Below are 24,631 nucleotides of genomic sequence, written 5' to 3'. Positions count from 1 at the left end.
GGAGGTAAAATATATAAATATATAAATCTGTTCAGGCTGGTGAGGTCTTACACTTTCTTTTTTACTGCTTTCGGTATTCTCAATAACAGGTGCTGGACACTGAGTGATTGAGATCGTTCTGGATTACATTTACTGGCCTTAAACACCAATGTGAAAATATGAGCGCAGTCAACAGTTTTGAACAGCCTTTTCCTAATGTATAAACGGAGTTTACAATGTCCGCAGCAATCCATGAGAGGAAGTGCCTACCCCAAGGCTGGATAAAGTTGACAGTGCATGCTCTGCCATTGATCTTGCGGACTATAACTGGAATTCAGACACATTCAATCTGTGTCCATTAAATGCATGAGATGTGCAGGATCAGCAATCATCATGCTTTTTGGAATTTAGTTCAGGAAGTACTGATTATAGCCAAGCTTTAAAGTCATACGATTACATCACAGCACCATCTACTCCATAGTACATCACACTATCAAATTTACATCTCAGCCCCCTCCCTGGAACCCTCCCTGATCATTGTAATGAGGTTTTGATTTACTGAGGTGTAGATCACCAAGGTGAATTGATGTTTCTCAGCCTGCCAAAAATCCCACCCTTTAATCTAAGGCTAAGACACAAAAAGTGTCACCTTGGATAACTTCATGTGGTAAAGCTGGCAATCATTTTGTCAAACTAGACAGCCAAGTCCCAGTTGCATAGGCTCATTTTCTCTGGAATCCTGATGGACCAAATGTGACAAACAACTATACAATGTTGAACAAAAAAATGCATGTGCATGCGCTAAAAAAAGGTGGGCAGCCACATAACAGCCCAGATGGGGGAGAGAGAAAAGAAAAAATGTTGTTACGTGCATATGGGGAAGTAGAAAAATAAAGTTCACAGCGGCCATTATCCCTGACTACTCTTGTCTTCATTGTGTAAGGCCTGAGAGGACCGACCCAATGGGACCCCCAGTGCAATAACACATTAGCAATAACATGAAAGCAGCATTATACAATCAGGAGAAGAAATCAAGAATTAAAGGTACACATCATGACAAAACTACAATGTCAAGCATTAAACTTAAAATACATCCATTCCATCCATCTGAAATATTTCTCTTACTGTAATTTGAGGGTTGTTCAAAGACCACAAGACGCTGCTGGGAAAAAAAGCGGTTTTGGTCCAAATTTTAGGAATATTAAAATGTGCATTTTATTACATTTTACGTAGCCTATGTTGTTGAAATCTGCTCTGGCGAAGTTTTATTTTGCCTTCAAAAGTTTTACATTCCCCATTCGCTTTAATGAAAACTTTTGCCATCAACACGCGCAGTTTAAGCTTATTTCCGGGACTTCACAAGTTTGGGTTAGCTGAAGGCGTGCTTAAATAAATAAATAAATAAATAAATAATGCGCTTGTCTATGGAGGATACAAACGTTAAGCATGTCGTGGTCCATATGTGTTGACAGACTAGGCCACTATCCCGACACCGTTCAAGAGTGATCAGGGTTAACCAGCCAATAATCCTTATCCGGGACGGCCCTCCTTTATTTAATTTATTTTCTGTAAACTTGTGACGTTGTTTCAGTTCGTTGGTCTTCTACAGCGATTGCTACACTTTATATCTTGCTGTTATCTACCAACTTTACCTTTGTAACACAATCATACAACGAAATAATCAGGAAGAGTGAGACATACGCGGTGCTACGCTGCCTTTTCCATGAAAAACCTGGTGAACAGAAATGGATTTGGTTAAGAACATTGCTTTGAGGTTCTCACCAACAGGGTGGCCTGGCTTCGCGCTATTCGTTGTTTCTGCGGTGTGTGTCGTTGCGTTTGTCATTTTCTGCCTGTATGTACAATATATTCACATGAAATATGATCATATACCCGGACCTCCCAGAGACAGGTAAACTCACCTCTCTGTATATTATTTTAAATACTATAGTAACGATCCGAAAAGTCTACTGCAATTATATCTCTAATGTTACAAGTCATTTTTATTCACGCATCGTGTATACCATTTATTTTTAATGTGTATGGCATTGCCTAACTGAAACAACAGTAAGACTGTAACTATCATTTAAATGAGCAGGTGTAACTTAAGAACAGACTATTTATGGCAAATGGATGTGTGGCTCGTCGCTTTACTGCCTGTGAAATTAAAACGTTCAGAAACAACAGGGGAGAGCGGGGCAAAACCTGACGCGGGGTAAAATATAACACAGCCCCTTTATGTAGATGTATCGAGCTTGAACGACGTGTTTCAGGTTAAACACGCTGCCTTAGCCAGTTACATTTATGTCCAGCGAGAGAATTTAATAAATGTTTCTGGAGATATTGCCAAAAGTCTGTTGTACGTGTATTGTGTGTGTGTGTAGCCAAGGAATAAAAAATGTATGTAATCGTAAACAGTCGTTTAGTGACTAACTCTCAGATCGCATAGTTTTGATAAGCATATGGGCCTGCTAGTTGGCTGGGATTGCTAGCCGGGCGAAAGTGTAGTTAAACCGAACGGGGTTGTTAGCCTGTTGTCAGTCGATTATTAATGAACCAATTTGATTTGTTCAACTCACACTGGATCTTCGTACATTTATTTTACTCAAATTTAACACTAGGCAACTTCGTGACATATGACATCGGTTGAGCTACAGCTGTTTGGCTCTAACAGACATTAGGGAACCGGAGAAAAATGTGGGCTACAGTCTTGTTATAGATTTTCACCGACATAGCGGCCGCACGAAAAAAAACCAAAAAAAAACCTAAATGCAATTATTATTATTATTATTATTATTATTATTATTAATAATTAATAATAATAATGATTATTATTATTATTATTATTATTATATATATATATTATTATATAATAATAATAATAATAATAGTAATAATAAGACCCTTTGTATCAAACGACAGGGATTTGTATTGATTTGCCCCTAGTGAACTTTTAAAGCTATTAAGTCTGTTTATTAACATTTCTCTGTCGGTACGTTCGGTCAGTTTGCTAGTGAAAGGTATGAGCCAGAAATTTCATTGTGGTGTGTAATCATAGCCAAGGGATGTATGTTGTTTGTATTAAAAATAATTCATCTATCCCCAGTAATATTTACAGAATTGTGCCAAATATGAAAACCGTTAGATATTTCCCCACTCTCCCATAGGCACTAGGTTGAAAATTCATGTTAAAATACATACTATAAGCTATAATAACCCATTTAAATATTGAAAAACGTATCGATTGCTTTGACTAATCGCTTTTGTGAACCTCTTGTAGTTTTCTGTTTGGACACATATTGACGCTGCTGAAAGTGATGCGCGACGATAAACTTGTGCACGAGAAGTTCTTGGAATGGTGAGTAACATACTCCCGAACAACTCGCAACTCAGTATAGATCACTGTGCTACATGAATCATGTCACCCTTAGGAAAAAATAAGGTGTTCAAAAACCACGTCTCCAGAAAGTATATGTGAACACACATGTGAAGAGTAGCCTAGGCTACACATGTCCTTACTTCACTCTAGTGTTTCTTTTGCGCCTCTACATCATGAAACCTATGCACTTGTTGTACATCGCTCTGGATAAGAGCGTCTGTTAAATGCCTATAATGTAATGTAATGTAATGTAAACTATAAAAATAATCCCACTTATAAAATGAGAATGAGAGCATTAAAAGGTAACCTATGCTATTTCAAGCTATGTTTAATTTGTAGTTCATATCTGAAAAAGTCAGTCACGTGAAAATGTGACATTTTACAAAACTTCATTTCACGTGTTTTATTTTTACACGTGGATATTTTCATTCACATGTGAAAAAGCCAATCACTTGTGAAAATGTATAGTTCACAGGACCTTTTCTTTCCAGATGTGAATATTTGAATTCCCATATGAAAATGTTAAATTGTATTGTGATTTTCACATATGAAAAGGCAAATTTCACATTAAATTTTTTCGTAAAAGATGTATTCAACAGTATAGAGGTAAAGAATTATTGTTATCCTCACAGCACTAGACAGGAATTCTGGGCCCTCTGCACTGGGCCTGTTAGTGCATACTGCAAATAATTTGCCCCCCCCCCCCCCCCCCCAAACCCCCTGCCCCCACCCCTGGCTTTCAGCCCCTAAAATTATTACCACCTTTCTCCCCCCTTACAATGGCGCTGGTTACCCCAATTTTGCCATTCTTTGCTTGTGAAAAATCTGAAATCTGCTTCCTGGAGTTTTGAATGTCTCACTATGACAGCTGAGAAACCTGTCATACCAGTCCTATGCCAACTGATATAAAACTGTTGAGCTCATCTTTATGGCAGCACCCTTGCAAAATCCTTGGTTTTACAGTACTGTGGCATTCTGTATATAACCAGGTTGCCTTGTTCAGATACACAGTCCCCTAAAATGGAGACCTGGCCAAGAGGGCAGCATTTCATCCACTGTCTGACTTTCCAACAAAAGTCCCCAACTCAGCAGAATTTACTGTATTATTATGGGGCTTTCTTGTGTGGAGTGGTGTAGTGGAAAATATTTTGAGGTAGGATTTCTTCATTTTGGTGCTCTCTTATTTTGTGTTCTTCAGTTTGTTATCTGTCTTGTTCCTGTCATGTTTTATAAGTGTTGGGATTTTTTTCCTTCACACTTATTACCTCCCTTTCTTTATCAGGTATTGAACCTTAACTGAAGTTTAATTAATTTTTGTTTAGTATAACTCAACTGGTGTTTTGAAAGCACTTCACAGAAATGATTAATTAATATCTACCACCACCAGTATAGAGCACTCACCTGGATGTTCATAATCATTCACTCCCTTTCTTGACATGACACAAATGATATGGCATGTGGATGAAATGAGCTTACACTGAAGCGGAATTATTTTGATAGAAATTTTAACTGTGGGCAAATCACAACCAGGACCAGCTAACCGGGAGCATCTTAAATATTGTTTATGTGAAAGCTGCAGTTATAATGAAGATAAGATAACTCGTATTGCCCCCAAAGGGAAATTTTGTTGGTCATTTCAGGTGAGCTAAAAACACACCAGTTAAGGTGATTGTAAAGGTGAAATTGAATGGCTTCAAAATACATTGCATGGGATTATTACTGTATGTATTAAGCATAAGCAACAGTACAAGAAATCAGTTGCAGAGCAATATCAACTTATATCAGTCTAAATACTTCCATATATTCATTTTTGGGGATTAAATGGGTGGCGTTCAGTTTATTACAGAGTGTTGAGCTAATTGGTCCAGGTTCTTCATGAAGTTATGAAGGACCTGACATAATGACTAGTAAATGTTTTAGGCTCATTGCATATGTTCCATAGTTTGAGGCAAATTAAACTATTCTGTCCTGCTAAAACAGAGAATCGTTGTCCCTGTTATCAAAAGAGATTTGTAATAACAATGCTGAAGTTGGCTCTTGCTTTGCAACACTTGATTCAAAATTGCCAGTTCACCTAAAATCGGTTGTTGTATGCTTTCTCAGTCTTGAACAATGGTGGTAATGTGACAAAAGTTTTATTTATATTTTAATTTAGGCTACGTTCACTTTGCATGCAGTTTAAAGGCCGTAATATGGAAATATCAGATTCTCAAGTGTCATGCACAATTTTATTCTCCTCAAAATATGTGCTATCTACACCTGTGGTTGGTAATGATAGTGAACTTAGCGTAATTTAGCATTGCATTCGCTTTAAAGAAAACTTAATCGTTTGGCCATCAACACGCGCAGTTTAAGCTTACTTCCGGGACTTCACAAATGTGGGTTAGCTGAAGGCGTGCTTAAATAAATGCTGTTATCTACCAACTTTACCTTTGTAACACAATCATACAACGAAATAATCAGGAAGAGTGAGACATACGCGGTGCACAGAAATGGATTTGGTTAAGAACATTGCTTTGAGGTGCTCACCATCAGGGTGGCCTGGCTTCGCGCTATTCGTTGTTTCTGCGGTGTGTGTCATTGCGTTTGTCATTTTCTGCCTGTATGTACAATATATTCACATGAAATATGATCATATACCCGGACCTCCCAGAGACAGGTAAACTCACCTCTCTGTATATTAGGCCTATTTTATTTTAAATACTATAGCAGCGATCCGAAAAGTCTATCTGCTGCAATTATATCTCTAATGTTGCAAGTCATTTTTATGAACATGTCACGCATCATGTAATAATAGCATTTATTTTTAATGTGTGTGTATGGCATTGCCTAACAAACAACGGTAAGACTGTAATTATCATTTAAATTAGCTGGTATAAGAACAGACTATTTATGCCAAATGCATGTGTGGCTCATCGCTTTACTGCCTCTGAAATTAAAACGTTCCAGAAACAAGAGCGGGGCAAAACCTGACGCGGGGTAAAATGTAACATGGCCTTTTTATATAGATGCATCGAGCTTGAAGACGTTTCTTCAGGTAAAAACAGTTATATTTCCGTCCAACGAACGGCGAGAGGATTTATATTCGGGGGATATTGCCAAAAGTCTGTTGCACGTGTATTGTGTGTGTATGTCTATGAATAAAATAGTATGTAATCGAAAACAGTCGATTAGTGAACTCTCAGATCGCATAGTTTTGATAAGCATAGCTTATTACATTACATTACATTACATTACAGGCATTTGGCAGATGCTCTTATCCAGAGCCACGTACGACAAAGTGTATAACCATAACCAGGAACAAGTGTGTTGAAAAACCTAGAGGGAAGTACAGTACCAAGTGCAGGGAACGACCGCATAGTTTAACTTGGACCCTGTAGGTTAATCTGATCAACACAAACAAAAGCAGCAACAAAGCAGTCTATGCAAATAATACAAGCAATAATTAAGTAGGCACGAGTGCAATAACTAAGTCAACTAAGATAAACAGCTTATCTAGCTACAACTCTAAGCTAACATAGTCAGTTGGGGACTACTGGGAAGTAGGGAGGGATTGGGAGAGATGCAGCCTGAAGAAGTGAGTCTTAAGTCGTCGCTTGAAGGTGGTCAGGGTCTCAGCTGTTCTGACCTCCACGGGAAGGTCATACCACCATCGTGGAGGCAGAACGAACAGGAGGCGTGACCAGGAAGCGCAAGTGCGAAGAGGGGGAAGTGCCAGGCGTCATGAGGTAGTGGAACGGAGTGGTCTGGCTGGCATGTAAGGTTTGAAGGTCTTGTGGAGGTATGCTGGGGCTGATCCCTTGACTGCCTGGTATGCTAGGACCAATGTTTTGAATTTGATGCGTGCCATAACAGGCAGCCAGTGGAGGGTAGTGAGCAGGGGAGTGACGTGGGAGTGTCTGGGGAGGTTGAAGACGAAACGGGCTGCAGCATTCTGGATGAGTGCAGGGGTCTGATGGCGAATGCCGGTAGGCCAGCCAGAAGAGAGTTGCAGTAGTCCAGGTAGGATAGTACCATTGCTTGGACCAGAAGCTGGGTTGAGTAGGTGGTGAGAAAGGGGCGGATCCTCTGGATGTTGTACAGGAAGAATCTGCACGCCCGGCTTACCGCTGCGATATTTTTAGAGAGGGACAGCCTGTTGTCCATCACCACTTTGAGATTCTTGGCACAGGGTGATGACGTCACTAAGTTGTCCCCTAGGGAAATGGAAAAATTATGGAGGGGAGAGGTTAGAGCAGGAATGAAGATTAGCTCCGTCTTACCTGGGTTGAGCTTCAGGTGGTGATTGTCCATCCGGGCAGGGACCTGTGTGTCTGATGGGGAGAAGGAGAGAAAGAGTTGTGTGTCATCAGCATAGCAGTGATAAGACAAGCCATGGGCAGAGATTACAGGGTCAACGGATCTGGTGTATAAGAAGAAGAGAAGGGGACCGAGGACTGAGCCCTGGGGAACTCCCGTGCCAAGGGGACGGGGGGTGGGGGGGCGATACTCTACCCGCCCAGGCAACCTGGAAAGGGCGGGCGAATTGGTAGGACTCAATCCAGTTAAGGGCTGTGTCAAGCAGAATCAGGACAGAGGAGAGGGAGGCTGCTTTTGCGGCATGAAGTGACTCACTGACAGAGAGGAGTGCAGTCTCTGTCGAGTGGCCAGGCCTGAAGCCGGAGTGGTGGGGGTCGAGCAGGTTATTCTGAGAGAAGAAAGCAGAGAGTTGGTTAGATGCAGCTCGTTCAAGCGTTTTGGATAGAAAAGGAAGGAGAGATACCAGGCGGTGGTTCTGGATGACGAAGGGGTCTAGTGTGGGCTTCTTGAGCAGCGGAGTGATGTGGGCCCTCTTGAAGGATGAGGGGAAACATCCAGAAGACAGAGAGGAGTTCACGAGGGAGGTGACAAATGGGAGGATATCTGGTGTGATTGCCTGGAGGAGAGATGAGGGGATAGGGCCGAGAGCACAGGTGGTAGGGCGGTGGGAGAGCGGGAGCTGGGAAACATCAGATTCAGTTGTTGCTAACTAAAAATGACAGCGGCAGCCATTACACTGTGCAAAGGGACAAAATAACCACATTCACGTGACTTGTCATGTTAGCCAATTCAAGAAAAACCATGGGCTGGGGAAAAAGCTCTGTTTAGAGAAAGCAGTTTCCTTTCTAGTTCTTTTACAGTTTGTGGTGGTCAGTTTTGTAAGGAGTTGAAGGGGGAGGTGGGGTGGAGGTGTAGACCCCGACCACACCCATACAATCTTGAGGTTTTTTCAATACCAATTTTATGTCTGTCATGGGTTTGGGGTGCAGTTCTGTTTTTTGGCCTCCCGGCCTGATCATTACCTTATTGGATGCACCTGTTTCCAGTTATTCCTCCTTATGCCATGATTTCGGCCACCTGCGTCAGGCAAGGCTATTTAAAATGCTGTCTGCCTTTCAGTCCTTGCTTCAGTGTCAACTTACGTTCTCATTGAGCCGGTAAGGTATTTCAGAGCCTGTTTAATAAACCTCCTGTTCTCTCACTTCTCAAGAAGCGTTTCCCCCTTAGAAAGTTTGTATTTCGGTCTGTGTTTCTGGGCTTCGTGCCGGCAGACCATTAGGGCTTTACCTTTTCATTTTCCTAAGCTGCGTCTTAGGTTCTTGGGTATAAGTTTTCCTTTTTGTTTTGGGTCTGAGCTGCGACTCGGTTACGTTGGGTTTCCCTGGTTTCTATCCCAACTATTTTTCATTCCTGAGCTGTGCTCAGTGTTTTTGTTCCTCTGTTTCTCACCCTTGTTTTTACAGGGTTGTTTTCTGTTTGGCCGTTTTTTAAGGCTTGACAGGGAGTTTGAGTTTGAACTCCTGTCAGTCTGTTTTATTTTTTCCCGTCCTCGTTTCCTCTAGCCTCAGTGGCTTATCTCCTAGGGGATAAGCTTTTCAATTCCCTGTTCAGTTGCGTGTGGTCCTCCGGCACTCCCCCCTCCCTCACAATGTCTGATGTTATGTGCCATGTGTTTCTTTTGTGTGGACTTCCCTGCCTTCACCTGTGAATCACCATCCACCAAGTCCCACCTTCACCAATCCCCACCCTCCGTGTCAATTCTGGACAACCAATCAGAAGTCGCCACCTCTGCTATATAAACCGTGACTTTTTGTAACAATGGATGTCTGACTTGTTGCTCTGTGTTGTGTAGTATTTGACTCTATGTTAATCACTCATTTGAACTGGTCTTGTTTTGTGTACACTTCCAAGGCTTGGGACAGGTAAGACCGGGGGCTCCTGTACATATGCCCATAGGCTATGTTGTGTATAGATCCACTAGTCCTTAGGGGTGATTGCCAACCAATTGTGTTTTCAGTCTGCTAGTTAGAGTAGATAGGCCTTTTGTTTGTGTACTTGATACACTAGATTAAATTACTCTCTGGTTTAGCTAGCTTGTTTTTCTGTTCTTTTGGCAACATCCAGCGTCCGTTGACCCTGGTAGTGTGTGTCTGGGATGTTGTATGTCTGGTAATAGTTTGTTGCACCTTTTGTTTTGTTCCCACAGTAAAACACCCATGCACTGAGTTGCTGCTTTGTCTGTGTTTGATTTATTGTTGTTACCATCTATACAGCATTAACATCTCCTGGCATTTTAACATCCAGTTACATACCCGATGCACCCCTAGACCCATGGGGTCGTAACATCTGACTTGATATATGTGTTACTGACATTACTTTGAATAGATATTTGGTGGATGTGCTGTGGATACATCCCTCTGGGTCCCTTAATTTTTGGTCCCTTAATAAATACTTTAATTACTTGGGCAGTTCAAGTATTAGCCTGTAAACAATACACAGAGATATCTTTGGTAGTTATTACAATTGCCAGTTTGCCAACGGTGAAATATTATAACTTTAATGTTATCTCGGTAGGAGTGCTATCTCTAACTGTTTGCTGGTGTAGCCAAAGTACATGCCTGAAAGTTGCAGGCTCCAATCCCATGTGGGAAACTGCTCTGCGTGTGGAAGCTTCTGGAAGCCACGAATCCTAAATGGCCAGTGTAAACAGCCAACTACAATAAATGGATAATGTTTAAAATGTAATCACCCTTGGTGAGAACAAATGATTAAAAATAATAATAATCTTATTTTTTGCCAGGGCTGAAACATATGGACCTGTTGTTCGGATTAACTCCTTACATACTGTGGAGTTACTTGTCACAAGTCCAGAAGCCACCAAGGTAAGATGTCACTCCTTTGTTCTCTGGTGCAAGAAACCAAGGACTTCTCTTTCATGACAGTGCCTCCAGGCACATAGCCAGGTCCATAAAGAAATAGTTTCGTTGAGAACGATGTGGAAGAACTTGACTGCCCTGCACAGAGCCCTGACCTCACCCCATCCAACACCTTTGATATCACTTGGAAGGCCAACTGTGAGTCAGGCCCAATTACCCAATCAGTGCCAAACCTCACAAATGCTCTTCTGGCTGAATGGAAGCAAATCCCTGCAACAATGCTCAAACATCTAGTATAAAGCCTTCCCAGAGCAGTGGAGGTCATTATAGCAGCAAATGCCTATAATTTTGGATCAGATGTTGGATGTTAGGTGTCCACATGCTTTTGGCCATGTAGCGAGCTCCACAACATTTGGGACAGACATTTTTTCCTGATTTTGCTCTGCACAATTTTAGATTTGTAATCAAATCGTTCACATGTGGTTAAAAGTACAGATTCTCAGATTGTAATAAATGGTATTTCTATACATTTGGGTTTCACCATGTAAAAATGACAGCACTTTTTATAAACAGCCCCCCATTTCAGGGTATCACAATGTTTGGGACAGCTGGTTTCACAGGTGTTTATGATTAGTGTGGCGTGTTCAGTTGCTCCCTTGGTGTAAGTGTAAGAGAGCTTTCAGTATCTAGCCTTGGCGTTTGTCATGGTGAGGACCAAACTTCTGCCAATTAAAGTCACGGAAGCCATTATTTGCGGCCGATAAATAATAAAAACATAGGCCGAACCTTAGACTTGCCAGAATTGACTGTTTGGAACATTATTAAGAAGAAGGCATTGAGCCAAGTGAGCCAGTAACTGAAGCTTAGTAATCGCGAAAGGGCCCAGTAGGTCAAGGAAGACTTCTGCAGTTGATGACTGAAGAATTCTCACCATCATGAGATAAAGCCCCCAAACACCTGTCCGACAGATCAGAAAAACTCTTCAGGAGGCGGGTGTGGATGTGTCTGTGACTACTATCTGCAGACGACTTCACAGACAGAACTACAGAGGCTACACGCAAACCATTAGTTTGTTGCAAGAATAGGATGGCCAGGTTGCAGTTTGCTAAGGAGTACCTAAAAGAGCATTCAGAGTTCTGGAAAAAGGTCTTGTGGACAGATGAGACCAAGATTTATCAGAGTGATGGCAAGAGACCCCTCCCCCCGTCTGTGAAACACGAGGGTGGGGGTGTTATGGTTTGAGCATACATAACTGCTTCAGTTACTGGCTCACTTGCCTTTCTTGATGATGTAACTGCTGACAGCAGCAGCAGAATTACTTATGTGTACAGAAGCATCTTATCTGCTCAAGTTCAACCAAATACCTCTAAACTCATTGGATGGAGCTTCTTCCTACAAGACAATGATCCCAAACGTATTACTAAAGCATCATAGTTTTTTTCATCAAAGCCAAAAATTGGTCAATTTTTGACTGGCTAAGTCAGTCACCCAATCTGTATCCAAATTAACATGCATTTAATATGCTGAAGAGAAAACATAAGCCAACTAGCCCCCAAAGCAAGCTGTAGCTGAAAATGGCTATAGCACAAATCTGGCAGAGCCTCATCAGAGATTATACTCAGAACCTGTTGATGTATATGCATCACAGATTTAAAGCAGTCATTGCATGTGGAGGACATGCTACAAAATACTAAATATGACCAAGTCATTTACGTAACATTAATACATCCAAAACAATATTGTACCCTGAAATGGGGAGGCTATGTATACAAAATGCTGTAATTTCTACATGGTGAAACCAAAGTGTATGAAAGTAAATACAATCTGAGAATGTGCAGTGGTTAAAGTTTTACTGTCCCCACTAAAAAAAAGTCTTGAGTGGATGATTTTGCCCCTGGGCCATCAGCTGAATAGCCCTGCTCAACATAGATTTCAGCTAGGGCTAAGCACATTTACAGGAAGAGCCGTTCATTTGGCACCACATATTGTTGGACTTGGAACCCCTTTCATGGTTCACTCTGTGTACTGTCTTGCCACAGTTAACTGAGATTACCATGACAATTGGCAAGCATCTTGTTCTGGTAATATTGTATTTCAAATTTAATGCTTATTAAGTGCAGAGTACAGACATGACATTATAGCAGCAGTATTTAAGCTTGCAGGGCTTTAGTGCAATAGACCACTTTAGAATAATTATTAATCTTCAACAAAAACAATGAAAAAGTGTTTGACAGAATACTACGGTGCTGACACAGCTCAGGGCGTTGTTGTGTTAACAAAGATTTAGGGGCACAGAACATGGCAAAAGCCTTGCTGAAATGATTTTTAAGAGTAGACCCATCATAATGTGTGAAATGTATGAGATTGAACAGCTAAAAAAAAAAAAATGACACTGGCCAAGGAAATGCCCAGTGCAGTCAAAACAGTGAATATCCATTATGAGTGAGATTCTCTACAACTTCTATGAATATTTCTATTACAACCCAGTGCAAAGTTCAACTGTTGCACTCTGTTTTTGTTAGCCTACCCCTGTTGCTAATCATTTATTAGCCCTCTATTTAAGTGTAGGTGATAGAACTGTACTTTTATATAGACTGCTTCCCACAAATAATGTAGCACCACACTTATTAGCAATTGACTGGTCAACATGTTGGCTTGGGAGGTTTCATTTTATAACTGTACTGATGGCTCTACTGATCTCTGCTCATCTCATGCTGAGTTATGACTGAAATGAGTCATGCACACATTTTTGTGATGAGTAAATTATTTTACCCATTTTTGCTGTTGGAAGCAGGAGCCTTTATTTCCAGTCTCCTCTTTCTGTATAACTGCAGGAGATTCTGATGTCTTCAAAGTATCCTAAGGATCCTCATGTCTACAAACGCCTTTTTAGCCTGTTTGGAATAAGGTAATTTTCAAATGGTCGATACATTTCCACACTTACAGACACAGAACATGTTATACACACATTGCAGGATTTTCTAAGCAATTAGAAGTCAAACACTAAGCTTTTTGTCAAGGTACAGGGGTTAGGACCCAAATGCAGAGTAAGGAAAGAAACTCAAAAAAGGGAAAATTAACGAAGACTTTACTAAAAAAAGGCAAACACAAACAGGGAACACAAAAGGCCACGAGGGGCAAAAACACAAACTCCAAAAAATCTAAGAAAAACAGAAAACAAGAGGAGCTCAAAACACAGGCAGGGCAGAACACAGGCAGGCAGAGTACACGGGTAGGTACATACGGTAAGAAACAAACATAAAAGAAACGCAAGAAGCTACATACAGGTAAGGAACAAGCACAAGTCAGGAACAAGCACAAGGAACCAGCACCTGAGCCAAGGGGACAAGGAACTTAAATAGACAGGGGTAACAAGACACAGGTGAACTCAAAGAACAATCAAACCAGGGGGAAGGGAAACGAGAGGCAGGTGGGGAGGATGATTAAATAACGAGACAATAATAAAATAATTTAAAGCAATAATAAAATTAACCAACAGGGGAATGAGCAGGACACAAAACAGAAGTGCCGCCATCTGGCGGCCCAACAGGGAAAAACAGACAGAAACACAGAACCATGACACTTTTAGCACATGACTCAGACAGACTTTAAATAATATTTATACTTAGGGGGAATGTATGAGATATGCTTCTTCAGAATGATCAAATGGTCAAATCAACAAAGCCAGGTTCACACCATAAAACTTGAATAGTTTATTCTGTGTTTCCTCCTTATCTACTTCATTCATTATCCTACCGACCACATCATAATCAATGCTCTTACTTTCCCCTTTGGTCGGTATCTACTGTGCATCAACCAAGAACAACACCTGTTCACAGTAGCCAACTTCAGGACACATAGGTCGAAAAAGTGCCCACGTGATGCTATTTCAGCCAGTAAAATGTGTTCTTTTCTTGCTTGCTTCCATTATTTTACATTGTGGTTATGTTGATAAAAGCAGAAGTTGTATTCTCTATTAATGAAAATCACCTTCTGTGCTATTATCCCATCAATATGTTTAGCTAGTTGATCTGGGCTAGTGTATAATAGACCACCTAACAGGACCACCTGTCAGGTGTACTGTCAGATAGTAAGTTAACACCTGCAGTACACAACTAATACTGTGTGGCCCTGCTCCAGACTGCCACACAGTGTTATATGCATGTTATAATTAAATTACTGATTCTTATAGATAACATTATTATATGCAATAGATAATTGCCAGAAGTGTCACCTTAACTTCCATTCTGCTGACTGTTCAGTGACAGTCCACAGATTATATCAGAAACAATGACTGGTTTTAAGATAACCACCTGCATCTCTTATTCTGTATACATGTTTGGTAAACAATACAGTCAACTTCTGAAAGGTATTCTGCAGTTACTTTATTCATTAGTTGAATATTATTTTTAAAATTATATCAGAATTAATCAAAGTTACAATTGAAAATTCAAGGAATTAGGCGTCCAAGCAGCACTACAAGTGTTGTAACCCTATTGTTTTTTCTTTCTTTTTTTCTTGGCTTGACCTGTAATACATTTTAGCTCATAAAGCTTGCCAAACATGACAGGCTTGGATGGATGGATAAAATATAATACAAATGTCAAAATGTAGACATCTTCAAAAATGAGCCTCGTGCCCTGTCTTTATTGGAGTTACACAATTTGGCACCAAGGCCCCTTTCCACAAATCTGCCTCAAAGACCCATAACATAATAATCTTTTGGAAAACCCTAAAAATGCAATTTCTTATACAAACATTAACCGATTTTGACAAAATTGGTCATACAGCATCTGTAGACTTACCTCTGTACAACTTAGATTTAACGTTTCTTTTTATGTCCAAGGATGGGTGAATTTGTCCAAGGATGGTGTGAATTTCAAATGCCTAATACACTGCCTGGCCAAAAAAAAAGTCGCACACTCTAATATTTCATTGGACCGCCTTTAGCTTTGATTATGGCATGCATTCGTCGTGGCATTGTTTCGACAACCTTATGCAACGTCACAACATTTATTTTCGTCTCATCTTGTATTGACGATGGGAGAGTCAAACCACTCTGTAAAGTCTTCTCCAGCACATCCCAAAGACTTTCAATGGGGTTAAGGTCAGGACTCTGTGGTGGCCAATTCATGTGTGAAAATGATTCCTCATGCTCCCAGAACCGCTCGTTCGCAATTTGAGCCCGATGAATCTTGGCATTGTCGTCCTGGAATATGCTCGTGCTGTCAGGGAAGAAAAAATCAATTGATGGGATAACCTGGTCATTCAGTACATTCAGGTACTCAGCTGACTTCATGTTAGTGCTGCATAACGTTGCTGAGCCTAGACCTGACCAATTGAAGCAACCCCAGATCATAACACTGCCTCCAGAGGCTTGTACAGTGGGCACTGTCCAAAAAAATACAAACGGCGACTTTTTTTTTTGGCCAGGCAGTGTAAATTTAAGATGGTTTGAGAAAATATCACACAATGTTGGTGAGAATACTGACACTCTGGATACAACTTCAAAAATGACAAATTGGCTAGAGTGGTCCAACAGATTGTGCTAGATTTTAATATTTTAAAGTGTTTCCATTAGTCCCAATTTTGTCACAGAGATCTCAAATTAACCATAGTAATGCTCCAAGTGATTATCTATAAGCACATGATCCCAGGGTGTAAGCCATCTTGGATTGTCTGTCATTGTCCCTTCCATTTAAATTCAGTTGTTAATATAATCAGGTTCTGAGTACTGTCCTCTTACAATATTGATCATTAACTTGCTTTCTTCCTTAAAATGTTTGCATATTAATTTACTTCAAGTATAACAGAAAATAGGTTTTGCTTTTTCAGGTATTATTCAGATTTTTTTTTTCTGGTATGCATTCTATGTATGTTTTTTTTTAAAAATGACCTTTAAGTTTATTTGTAATTTACAGTTGTAATCATAAACATAATCATAATTATTGTTTCCTGTAGATTTCTAGGAACTGGCTTGATTACAGATCCAGATCATGACCATTGGTACAGACAGCGTCGGATAATGGACCCTGCATTCAGTAACTCGTAAGCAATGCATTCATCTTCCTTGAGATAGTCATCTATTTTTTAAATTTAGGGAATTTATCATTTTCCAAAAATGTGTGTTTTTGAATAGAGCAAGATTTAATTTTGGATTGAGTTAGTCCCTATAAATTATATGGAAGGTAGTGAATGACACTAGATAATAATAAGTGAAACATACATTATTCCAGGCCGTTTCTAGCTATGTAGTTCATCAGCTCCTTGAGTTGCTGCTGTATTAGTTCCTCCTATGAAATCACCACACACAGGTTAGCAGTAATCATCAATGAACGATACTACTCTCTTTCAATTAGCACTAGCTACTAGTGTGTAATGTGCTACTGTGTGGCCTGTAAAGTAGTGGCTCCTGGGCAAGTGCATTGGAGGAGTGGCTTCACTTGATCTACACTGCTCCTTGTGTGGGTGTGGATGGCGCAGTGGTAACTCAACACAACGACAGTATACTATGTATTCCTGATTGCTGTCCCTTTATGCTTTGGGTTGTTTAATATTCGGATCTAAGCAAATGTGCGGAACAGGAAGACCACTTACATTTATAGCTGTATTGAAGTATTTAGGAAAAATGAAATCCTAGAGGAGGCGCTGTATTAACAGGTACCTGCGTGGGCTGACACACATCTTCAATGAGAGAGCCGATTACCTGATGGAGAAGCTGGAGGAGAAGGCGGAGAGCAAAACCCCCGCGCCCATGCATCACATGATCAACTGCGTCACACTGGACGTCATCGCCAAGGTCTCCTGCACCTCTCTGCTTTGGTTTCCGTGATTTGAACCTTGCGTCAGTTCGGGGTCTGCAGTCCTGCAGGGTGTCCAGCTCTATATACTGTGGGTTTCTGACTCCCCAAACTGGAGATTGGGATCCCTGGGGGGCCTTTTAATGGAAATAATATTTACTGGGCCTGGGTAGACCACAGTCACCTAAATAGTAAGCTGGAACTCCAGGTTATCTTGGCAGAATCACCACACCCAATAGTGAATGCCCACCTACATAGTTCTGGCCTTTTTTGTGCTATGCAGGCCAAACAATATAAATATTTCTTGCTGTGCTGCTATATACAATATGTTGTGATTAAATGCTTTTTCAAGATATTGCAACACTTACATATAAGCTGGAAATATTGAAATAGTTTCTGCTTTCTAATATTCAAAAACTGCCACCGCACACTACAAAAACTCATCAGTCTTCTATGTAAAATAATTTTATTTAAGCCCACATACTACTGCTCAGGTGCACTAAACAGAAAGACAAGGTGTGCAGCCATTTTCTTATTCAGGCCCATCTGCTCGGTTTTGATTAATTGCTGGCTGCACCTGCAGAATATTTTGGATTGTATTTTTTTACTGAGACCCACTACACTTCTAAACGTATTGCTTTTGGATATTGCAAGATATATTCATATACAAACCCTTTTTATTCAATGACTGCCTGATGTCTGTGACCCATAGACATCACCAGGTGCTGGGTATCTTTCCTGGTCTACCAGGCCTGTACTGCAGCCATCTTCATTTCCTGTTTGTTTCTAGGGTATTTTGCCTTATGATCGATAAAAATACATCATATATATATATATATATATATAATTTTTATTTCAGATCAGATTAACCTGTTTTACAAAAAAGTGGTTTACAGTACTTTATGAAGTTGACAAAAAAGGGGCTGCATTTTGCATAATCTGATTTTAATTTTGTCAGAACGTCTCAGCACAGACGCATTTCGGCGCAGTGCCTTCTTCAGTGTGCTTATTTACAAAGTGTTCATTCAAGGTTTAAATACCCACACCCATAGACACACCCTCATGATCAACCAATAATAATGAATCAAGTTTCATTCAAGGCAATGATTATCTCCACCCATGAAGAAAAGTTGAAAGGTCATCAGTCACCAGACATTTTAATGCTGCAGGCCATGCAGCCAACTCATTGAGGTTCATGGGCCTGGAGGTTGTTAGTCAGTATCCCAGAGGCGGAGATTGTGAGAACCGCCTTTTGAAGAGGGAGGCCTGGTATATCTTCACTTTAAATACGGTTGCACCTAATGGTATGAATGAGGACCTGTCTCTTACGTGTTTTTATAAATCCATCGTTTTTTATTTTTATAAATCTAACCTGTTGCTTGTCCATCTGATGATGTTGATATTTCAGCAATCTGTGTTGATGTTATTATGTGATAGTCTGTCAAGTATGTGTCACACTTATATATGCCATCCTGTTTTGAAATACTTCCTATGCATGTTAATGAGCCACTGAATTTACTATGTGGCTGTTAGATAAAGGTGTCAACCCATTTTACTGATGTGTTTCTTGGGCTACAGGGTGGTCATTTTGGGGGGAGGCTGAGGATTTAAATGTTTGGTAACCCTTTCTGCAAACCACTAGCACCTGCAGATGTGTTTGGTGATCTGTCACATTAGCTGAATAGCTGACCAGCATAAGTTAAATTATACTGTGGCCCTCTAGGATAATATTTCAGTATCATTTGGAGGCTCTGTTTCCCTCCACGGACCAGGGTCATGTTTCTCTGCCGGCATTTTGTCCATCCAGCACCACCATTGAGCAGCCATCCATTGTGACAAATTTGATAAGGATTTAACATCTTGCTTTACTTACAGGTGGCTTTTGGGTTGGAATGGAATTTACTTGACACTACCCAGTCCCCCTTCATCAATGCCATATCCCTATGTTTGAAAGGAATGGTTACCTATGCAAGAAACCCTTTCTTTGAGGTAAGCACTGGCATTTAGTTCACTGGAATGGTAAGAGCTGACGACTGGCCACGCTACTTGTCTTTTCACATGCATTATTAACTCCAGCTGTGTCCCTGGAACTGGAAGTTCATAAAAGAAGTGAAGCAGGCTGCAAAGCTACTCCGAAAGACAGGGGCAGATTGCATCGCAGAGCGGAAGAGGGCAATCCAAAATGGGGAAGAAGTGCCCAAAGACATCCTCACCCAAATCCTCAAATGTGCTGGTACGCTCTCTCCCTGCTTATACACAGCTAGACAATCTGATGAATTTTAAAACTTGTGTTTAAATGTAACTTAGGGTCAAAATTCCTAGTTTGTCTCAAATGAATAAATAGTAACTTCTGTATGTAGATCACTGGGTGTTGCTAAATATCTGCAGGCCTTCTGACTGAATTATTAAATTGACAACAGTAAGTAATTATCCGTGTGTGTGCGTTTGTGCATGTGCGCGTGTGTGAAATAGATGTGCAACTGCTTTTTCTATAGTAGTTTTTTTTCTATTTGATGTTTTGATATTTGATATAATACAAAATAAAGAGTGTTTAATCTTGACAGCGGAGGAAAAGGATGAGGACCATGAGCAGATGCTGGACAACTTTGTAACATTTTTCATTGCTGGTGAGACAGCATCCGCATTATTTATTCACATTTTTCAAATAATGCAAACCAAACATGAGAACTGCAACTGAAACCCCTTCAAAATGCATGTTTCTTTTTAAAAAACCAGGACAAGAAACGACAGCCAATCAAATTGCTTTTACTTTAATGGAACTCGGGAGATCACCAGAAATAGTAGCAAAGTAAGAGAAGAAACCTTGTTTTTCTCAGAGACTTCTTCTGAAATGCTTTGTTAAATTCTGAAAGGCTTTGGAAAAAGCACATTCTCCTTTTCTCAGGCTGAGGAAAGAGGTGGATGACATCATTGGGTCAAAGCAGGAGATTGAGTATGAAGATCTTGGGAAGTTGACCTACTTGTCTCAGGTACCATCAGGAGATTACTGCTGCAAACAGACAAACTTCACACATCCACACGCACACACACCACTAGATATTATGAAGGGCAAAGAACTCTTTGTGTAACATACACTGTCAGAAACACCAGGATTTTAGTCACAAAATTTGAGTTGTAATTTTGATCAGACTTACTAAATGTTTTGGTGGTGATAGGTGCTTTTGAATCCTCATTAGCAACAAGACCCTTGCTGATATAGTTTTAATCACTGTGAATATGTATACAGTTTTTGTAACAGCCACTGGAATTCTAAACTGCAAATTTGACAGACATAAATGGCAAACTCCAAAATTTGATAGCATACTCCTTATTGATAATGTTCCACTGAAACTATGTTTTGTCATTTTAGCAGCTTGATATTTCCTGACATCAGTGGAATAAATAGCATTTCTGATTAGATTTGAAAAGATAATAACTTTCTACTATTTCACTATCAAAGACAGATAGAAATGAAATATAACAAAGGCATGTTTACTGTTCTATTTTAGGAAATATATCATTTCTCAGAAAAAAAATACATTGGATAGATGACATTTTCTTGTAGGCATCTACACAGTAAACTGGAGCTAATGTCACGATGGACAGAAAGGGATACCAAATAGAAATATCCCTCTTCTTGCTCCTGTAAAAAGATTTTTTTGGTAAATTATAAATGATAATTCCAGATGTAGAATTTCCTGTTGGAAAGCACATGTGGCATCATGTGTTACAGGCGTTCTCTTGGTCTGCCTTGGGACAGGAAGTGAGGGTGGGGTCCTGGTAGTGAACTCTGATGCAGGATTAGGGTTGGTAAATGACCTTCCCTCTTGCACAGGTCTTAAAGGAGTCTCTCAGGCTGTATCCTCCCGCTCCTGGCACATCTAGGCGGGTGGTTGAAGACATCGTCTTTGATGGAATCCACATTCCAGGCAACGTGGGCATTTTTGTATGTGCAGTTTATTTTGTCTTGTAAAATCAGTCATTTACTGAGCCTAAGATTTGTTCATATACTTTAGATTGCTGAAATTGACATGCTAATTTGATTAGCTAATTAGTGAATTGTGTGTCTCTGATTCACCTAACAAATCACAATTTATATTATAACAAAAGAAGGTATGACTAGACTGATATGCTATCTCATACAGTTATACCTGTAAAATTATTCAAAAGGAAATCCAAAGAAAGAAGGAGAAAAGGGAGGATATATAAAGGGGTGAGGGGAGTCGAGGTGCACTCTGAAGAGCAGAGTCTTCAGTCTTTGACATGGTTGAGTCTGGGTGGCTGTAAATCTGCCGACCACCGTCATTCTGGATGAACTGCAGAGGCTGATGTTGGAAGCAGGGAGGCCAGCAAGGAAGGAGTAGCAATAGTGTAGACAGGGGGTGATCACCTGGACTAAGAGCTGGGTTGAGTAGGTGATGAGGAAGGGCCTAATTTTACAGATCATATACAGGAAGAATCTGCACGCCCGACAAACTGCCATGATCTATCTTCCCAGAGAGGAACAGTTTGTGGTCCAGTTCCGCTACAAGATTCCTAGCATAGGTAGCCTCCAAATGATGTGATTAGTTGGAACACAGATCTACAGCTTACTCATTTGTAATGCTGATATGTTGTTTGTTCTATACCTCAGATTATGTGACTGGATGGTATATTTCTTGGATTCTGTGATTGATTAATATGTCTTTTGAGTCTGATTTGTTGGTCTGTGTCTCTGATTGGGTGTTTTTTGCGGTGTCTCAGACTGTTTGCATGCTGTTTGTTTCTGTTGGATTTTCAGTTCAGTTCTTATGTGAGTGGAAGGTTGGACAGATTTTTCAGTGATCCACTGAAGTTTGATCCGGACAGATTCCATCCTGATGCTGAGAAGTAAGTTGCCGAGTCTCTGATTAATAGGACCAGTGTAGGGTAGAGTAATTGGTGGTCAGTCTGCCAAATGAGTAATTGGTGGTCAGTCTGCCAAATGATAATCAGTATGTATTCAACTCATATTTCAATGTTTTTTGGCTCCAATGAGTGAATATTTAAATGATTTAACCCTGACTCCCCTGGACACACATGGACACACCTAAGTATTAAATGCTGTTTTACTGATAAATATTCATCATTCACGTGGTTTCACCTGACTGTCCGTCGGGTCGTTAGCTAACCATGCAGCTGTAACAGAGGTAGTTTTTTTATGTACCCCACCGTCTCTTCCCAATAAATATTTATGAGAACAATGTATGTCCATTTTAAGAGAAATTGGATGATGCATTAGGGTTGTTATCTGGATCCCTTATAAATGCATATGATGAGTGTGTTGTATAAGTGGCCAGGAGAACTGATGAAATCTCTCTCTCTAGGCCGTATTTCTGCTACTTTCCCTTTGCCCTGGGCCCTCGGTCCTGCTTGGGCCAGAACTTTTCACAGGTGAGGGAGCCCCCTTACAAATACACACAAACCACACACACGCAGTATACTCTAGGGTACTTTTACTTCAGACATTGTGTACTGCAGACAGACACACATACGTAGTGTGTGCTGTGTGTGGGGGGACGGGGTTTGAACATACATGTATGTGTACACATGCAGCTGCCTTTAACACTACAATAAAATTCTGCCTTTTATGATCTACAACTTTTATGTGGCTCATATGTGCCTCATTTCAGTCACAGTGCTGAGCTGTCTTTGAAATGCATCAGAATACATTATGTACGAGAGAATGTTCTCTTCACAGATAGAGGCAAGAATTCTGATGGCAAAACTGATTCAGAGGTTTGAATTGAAGCTCATCCCTGGACAGTCCTTTGAGATCCAAGATACTGGAACTCTGAGGCCCCGGGGGGGTGTGGTCTGCACTGTCAGATCTCGCAGCCATGCTCGTGACTGACTGCATCGTCCGGAGGGAGATATTTACCACGTTTTCGTCCAGGTTGCGCTGAAGACTACCAATTACATTCTCTGCTTTACTTTAATCTTTTCTGTTGCTTTGGAATTAATCCTCACATATACATAACTGAATTAAGAAAGTACTGTAATTTATACAAAGTACAGATCGTGTTACAAGTACAAAGGATGATTTTGTCGCCAATGCTTTTCACTTATCTTTGACATTTTAATCTCATAAATACTGCAGTGGGGCTTAATGGTGTTCATTTGGAACTACGATTTGCATTCTCGGACTGTAAACGAACAATTCACTGAATGTGTTTAAAATGGCAAAGGGAAGATACATATTTTAGCATCAAAATGTAGTCATATTAGATTACAATTGTCCATTGGTACAATTTTCTGGAATAAAATATTTAAAACTGGTTCTCTTTTGTAATTTCATTGTGCAGAAAACAGCAGTGAAATGAGCTGTGAAGGTTTGTGGTGAAATATTAATTCAGCTGTTTAGTGTGGCTGGATATAGCTAGTGCTTGGATTGTTTGCTGATGATCACGCACCACGTTGTATGCTTCAGTGATAGGATCTGTTGGAAATGTTAATCTCTTGCTAAATACATTAATATTTGATTGGAAAAGAGCAGATAAATTTAAGGCCCCAGCGAGGATCGAACTCACGAACCCCTGGTTTACAAGACCAGTGGTCTAACCACTGCGCCTGGGCTGGGGAACAGTAGTTTACTTCAGTTTACTTGCACACATTTTCTGCATGAATTTACAGTCGCGGTCTTACTGAATGACTGGTGGGTTACTCTGCAGCCAGTGCACCTGAGGGTAATCATAAGGTAGTATCAGCCGATATCCGGGACCTGCCACACCTCTTATGAATACCACACCCAGGTAGCTGCTGGCCACATACTGGACCGTGTAACCTGACATTCCGCTGGTGGTAGGGCATCCACACCAGGAGCCTGTGGTTGAGAAAGTGTTCTGGTGTGGGAGCCCGGTTGTAGATCAGGTGGTTGGTACCACAGCTTCAGGTCACTCCGCAGCCTCCAGTATTCTCACAGTGAACCTGCAATCGTCTTCTGGTCTGCCAACGGTATGTCTTGCCTTGTCACTGTGGGGATTGAGCCAGAGGATCAGCTGAAGCAGGCAGGACGGCACAGGGAGTGATCACAGGCAGGACAGCACAGGGACTGATTACAGTGCTGGTGGGAGCAGGTGCAAGACCAGCTGCAGCAGATCCACTCTGATAGTACAGGGCATATGTAGACTATGACACACACACATATACGTGCACGAACACACACACACAAGCACTGTCAGTTGAAAAATAATCCAGGTGGACTGGAAACAGGAGTAAGGAGTAAAAAGGCATACAAATACAATCACACAAAAGACAGCAGCTAAAGTCATTTCATACTA

General features: G+C 40.6%; 1 protein-coding gene across 2 annotated transcripts; it reads left to right on the top strand.

The window, feature by feature from the left end:
- Window positions 1-1,503: 1,503 nt before the first annotated feature.
- LOC118230143 (cholesterol 24-hydroxylase-like) lies at window positions 1,504-23,631 on the top strand. 2 transcript variants are annotated; one of them, XM_035422952.1, is made up of 15 exons: window positions 1,504-1,891; window positions 3,260-3,337; window positions 10,458-10,539; window positions 13,368-13,441; window positions 16,495-16,581; window positions 17,194-17,332; window positions 19,209-19,322; window positions 19,410-19,566; window positions 19,898-19,960; window positions 20,070-20,142; window positions 20,239-20,323; window positions 21,169-21,279; window positions 22,114-22,202; window positions 22,679-22,745; window positions 23,053-23,631. In XM_035422952.1, the coding sequence occupies exons 1-15, from the start codon at window positions 1,725-1,727 to the stop codon at window positions 23,203-23,205; spliced, it is 1,539 nt and encodes a 512-aa protein (XP_035278843.1). In that variant the 5' UTR covers window positions 1,504-1,724; the 3' UTR covers window positions 23,206-23,631. The 2 variants fall into 2 exon arrangements, with proteins under 2 accessions (XP_035278843.1, XP_035278844.1); XM_035422953.1 differs by lacking the exons at window positions 1,504-1,891; window positions 3,260-3,337 and adding an exon at window positions 9,481-9,579.
- Window positions 23,632-24,631: the final 1,000 nt, after the last annotated feature.

Source organism: Anguilla anguilla, chromosome 6, assembly GCF_013347855.1.
Source record: "Anguilla anguilla isolate fAngAng1 chromosome 6, fAngAng1.pri, whole genome shotgun sequence".
Classification (NCBI taxonomy): domain Eukaryota; kingdom Metazoa; phylum Chordata; class Actinopteri; order Anguilliformes; family Anguillidae; genus Anguilla; species Anguilla anguilla.
Note: the sequence above shows the minus strand (reverse complement) of the source record. Positions and strands in the feature narration are given on the sequence as shown.

Excerpts from the sequence above, each read along its gene's own strand:
- LOC118230143 (XM_035422952.1), top strand. The coding sequence starts at position 1,725 with ATGGATTTGGTTAAGAACATTGCTTTGAGGTTCTCACCAACAGGGTGG. Across the intron at positions 19,567-19,897 it reads CCAAATCCTCAAATGTGCTG|CGGAGGAAAAGGATGAGGAC; the intron begins GTACGCTCTCTC and ends TAATCTTGACAG. Across the intron at positions 19,961-20,069 it reads TGTAACATTTTTCATTGCTG|GACAAGAAACGACAGCCAAT; the intron begins GTGAGACAGCAT and ends TTAAAAAACCAG.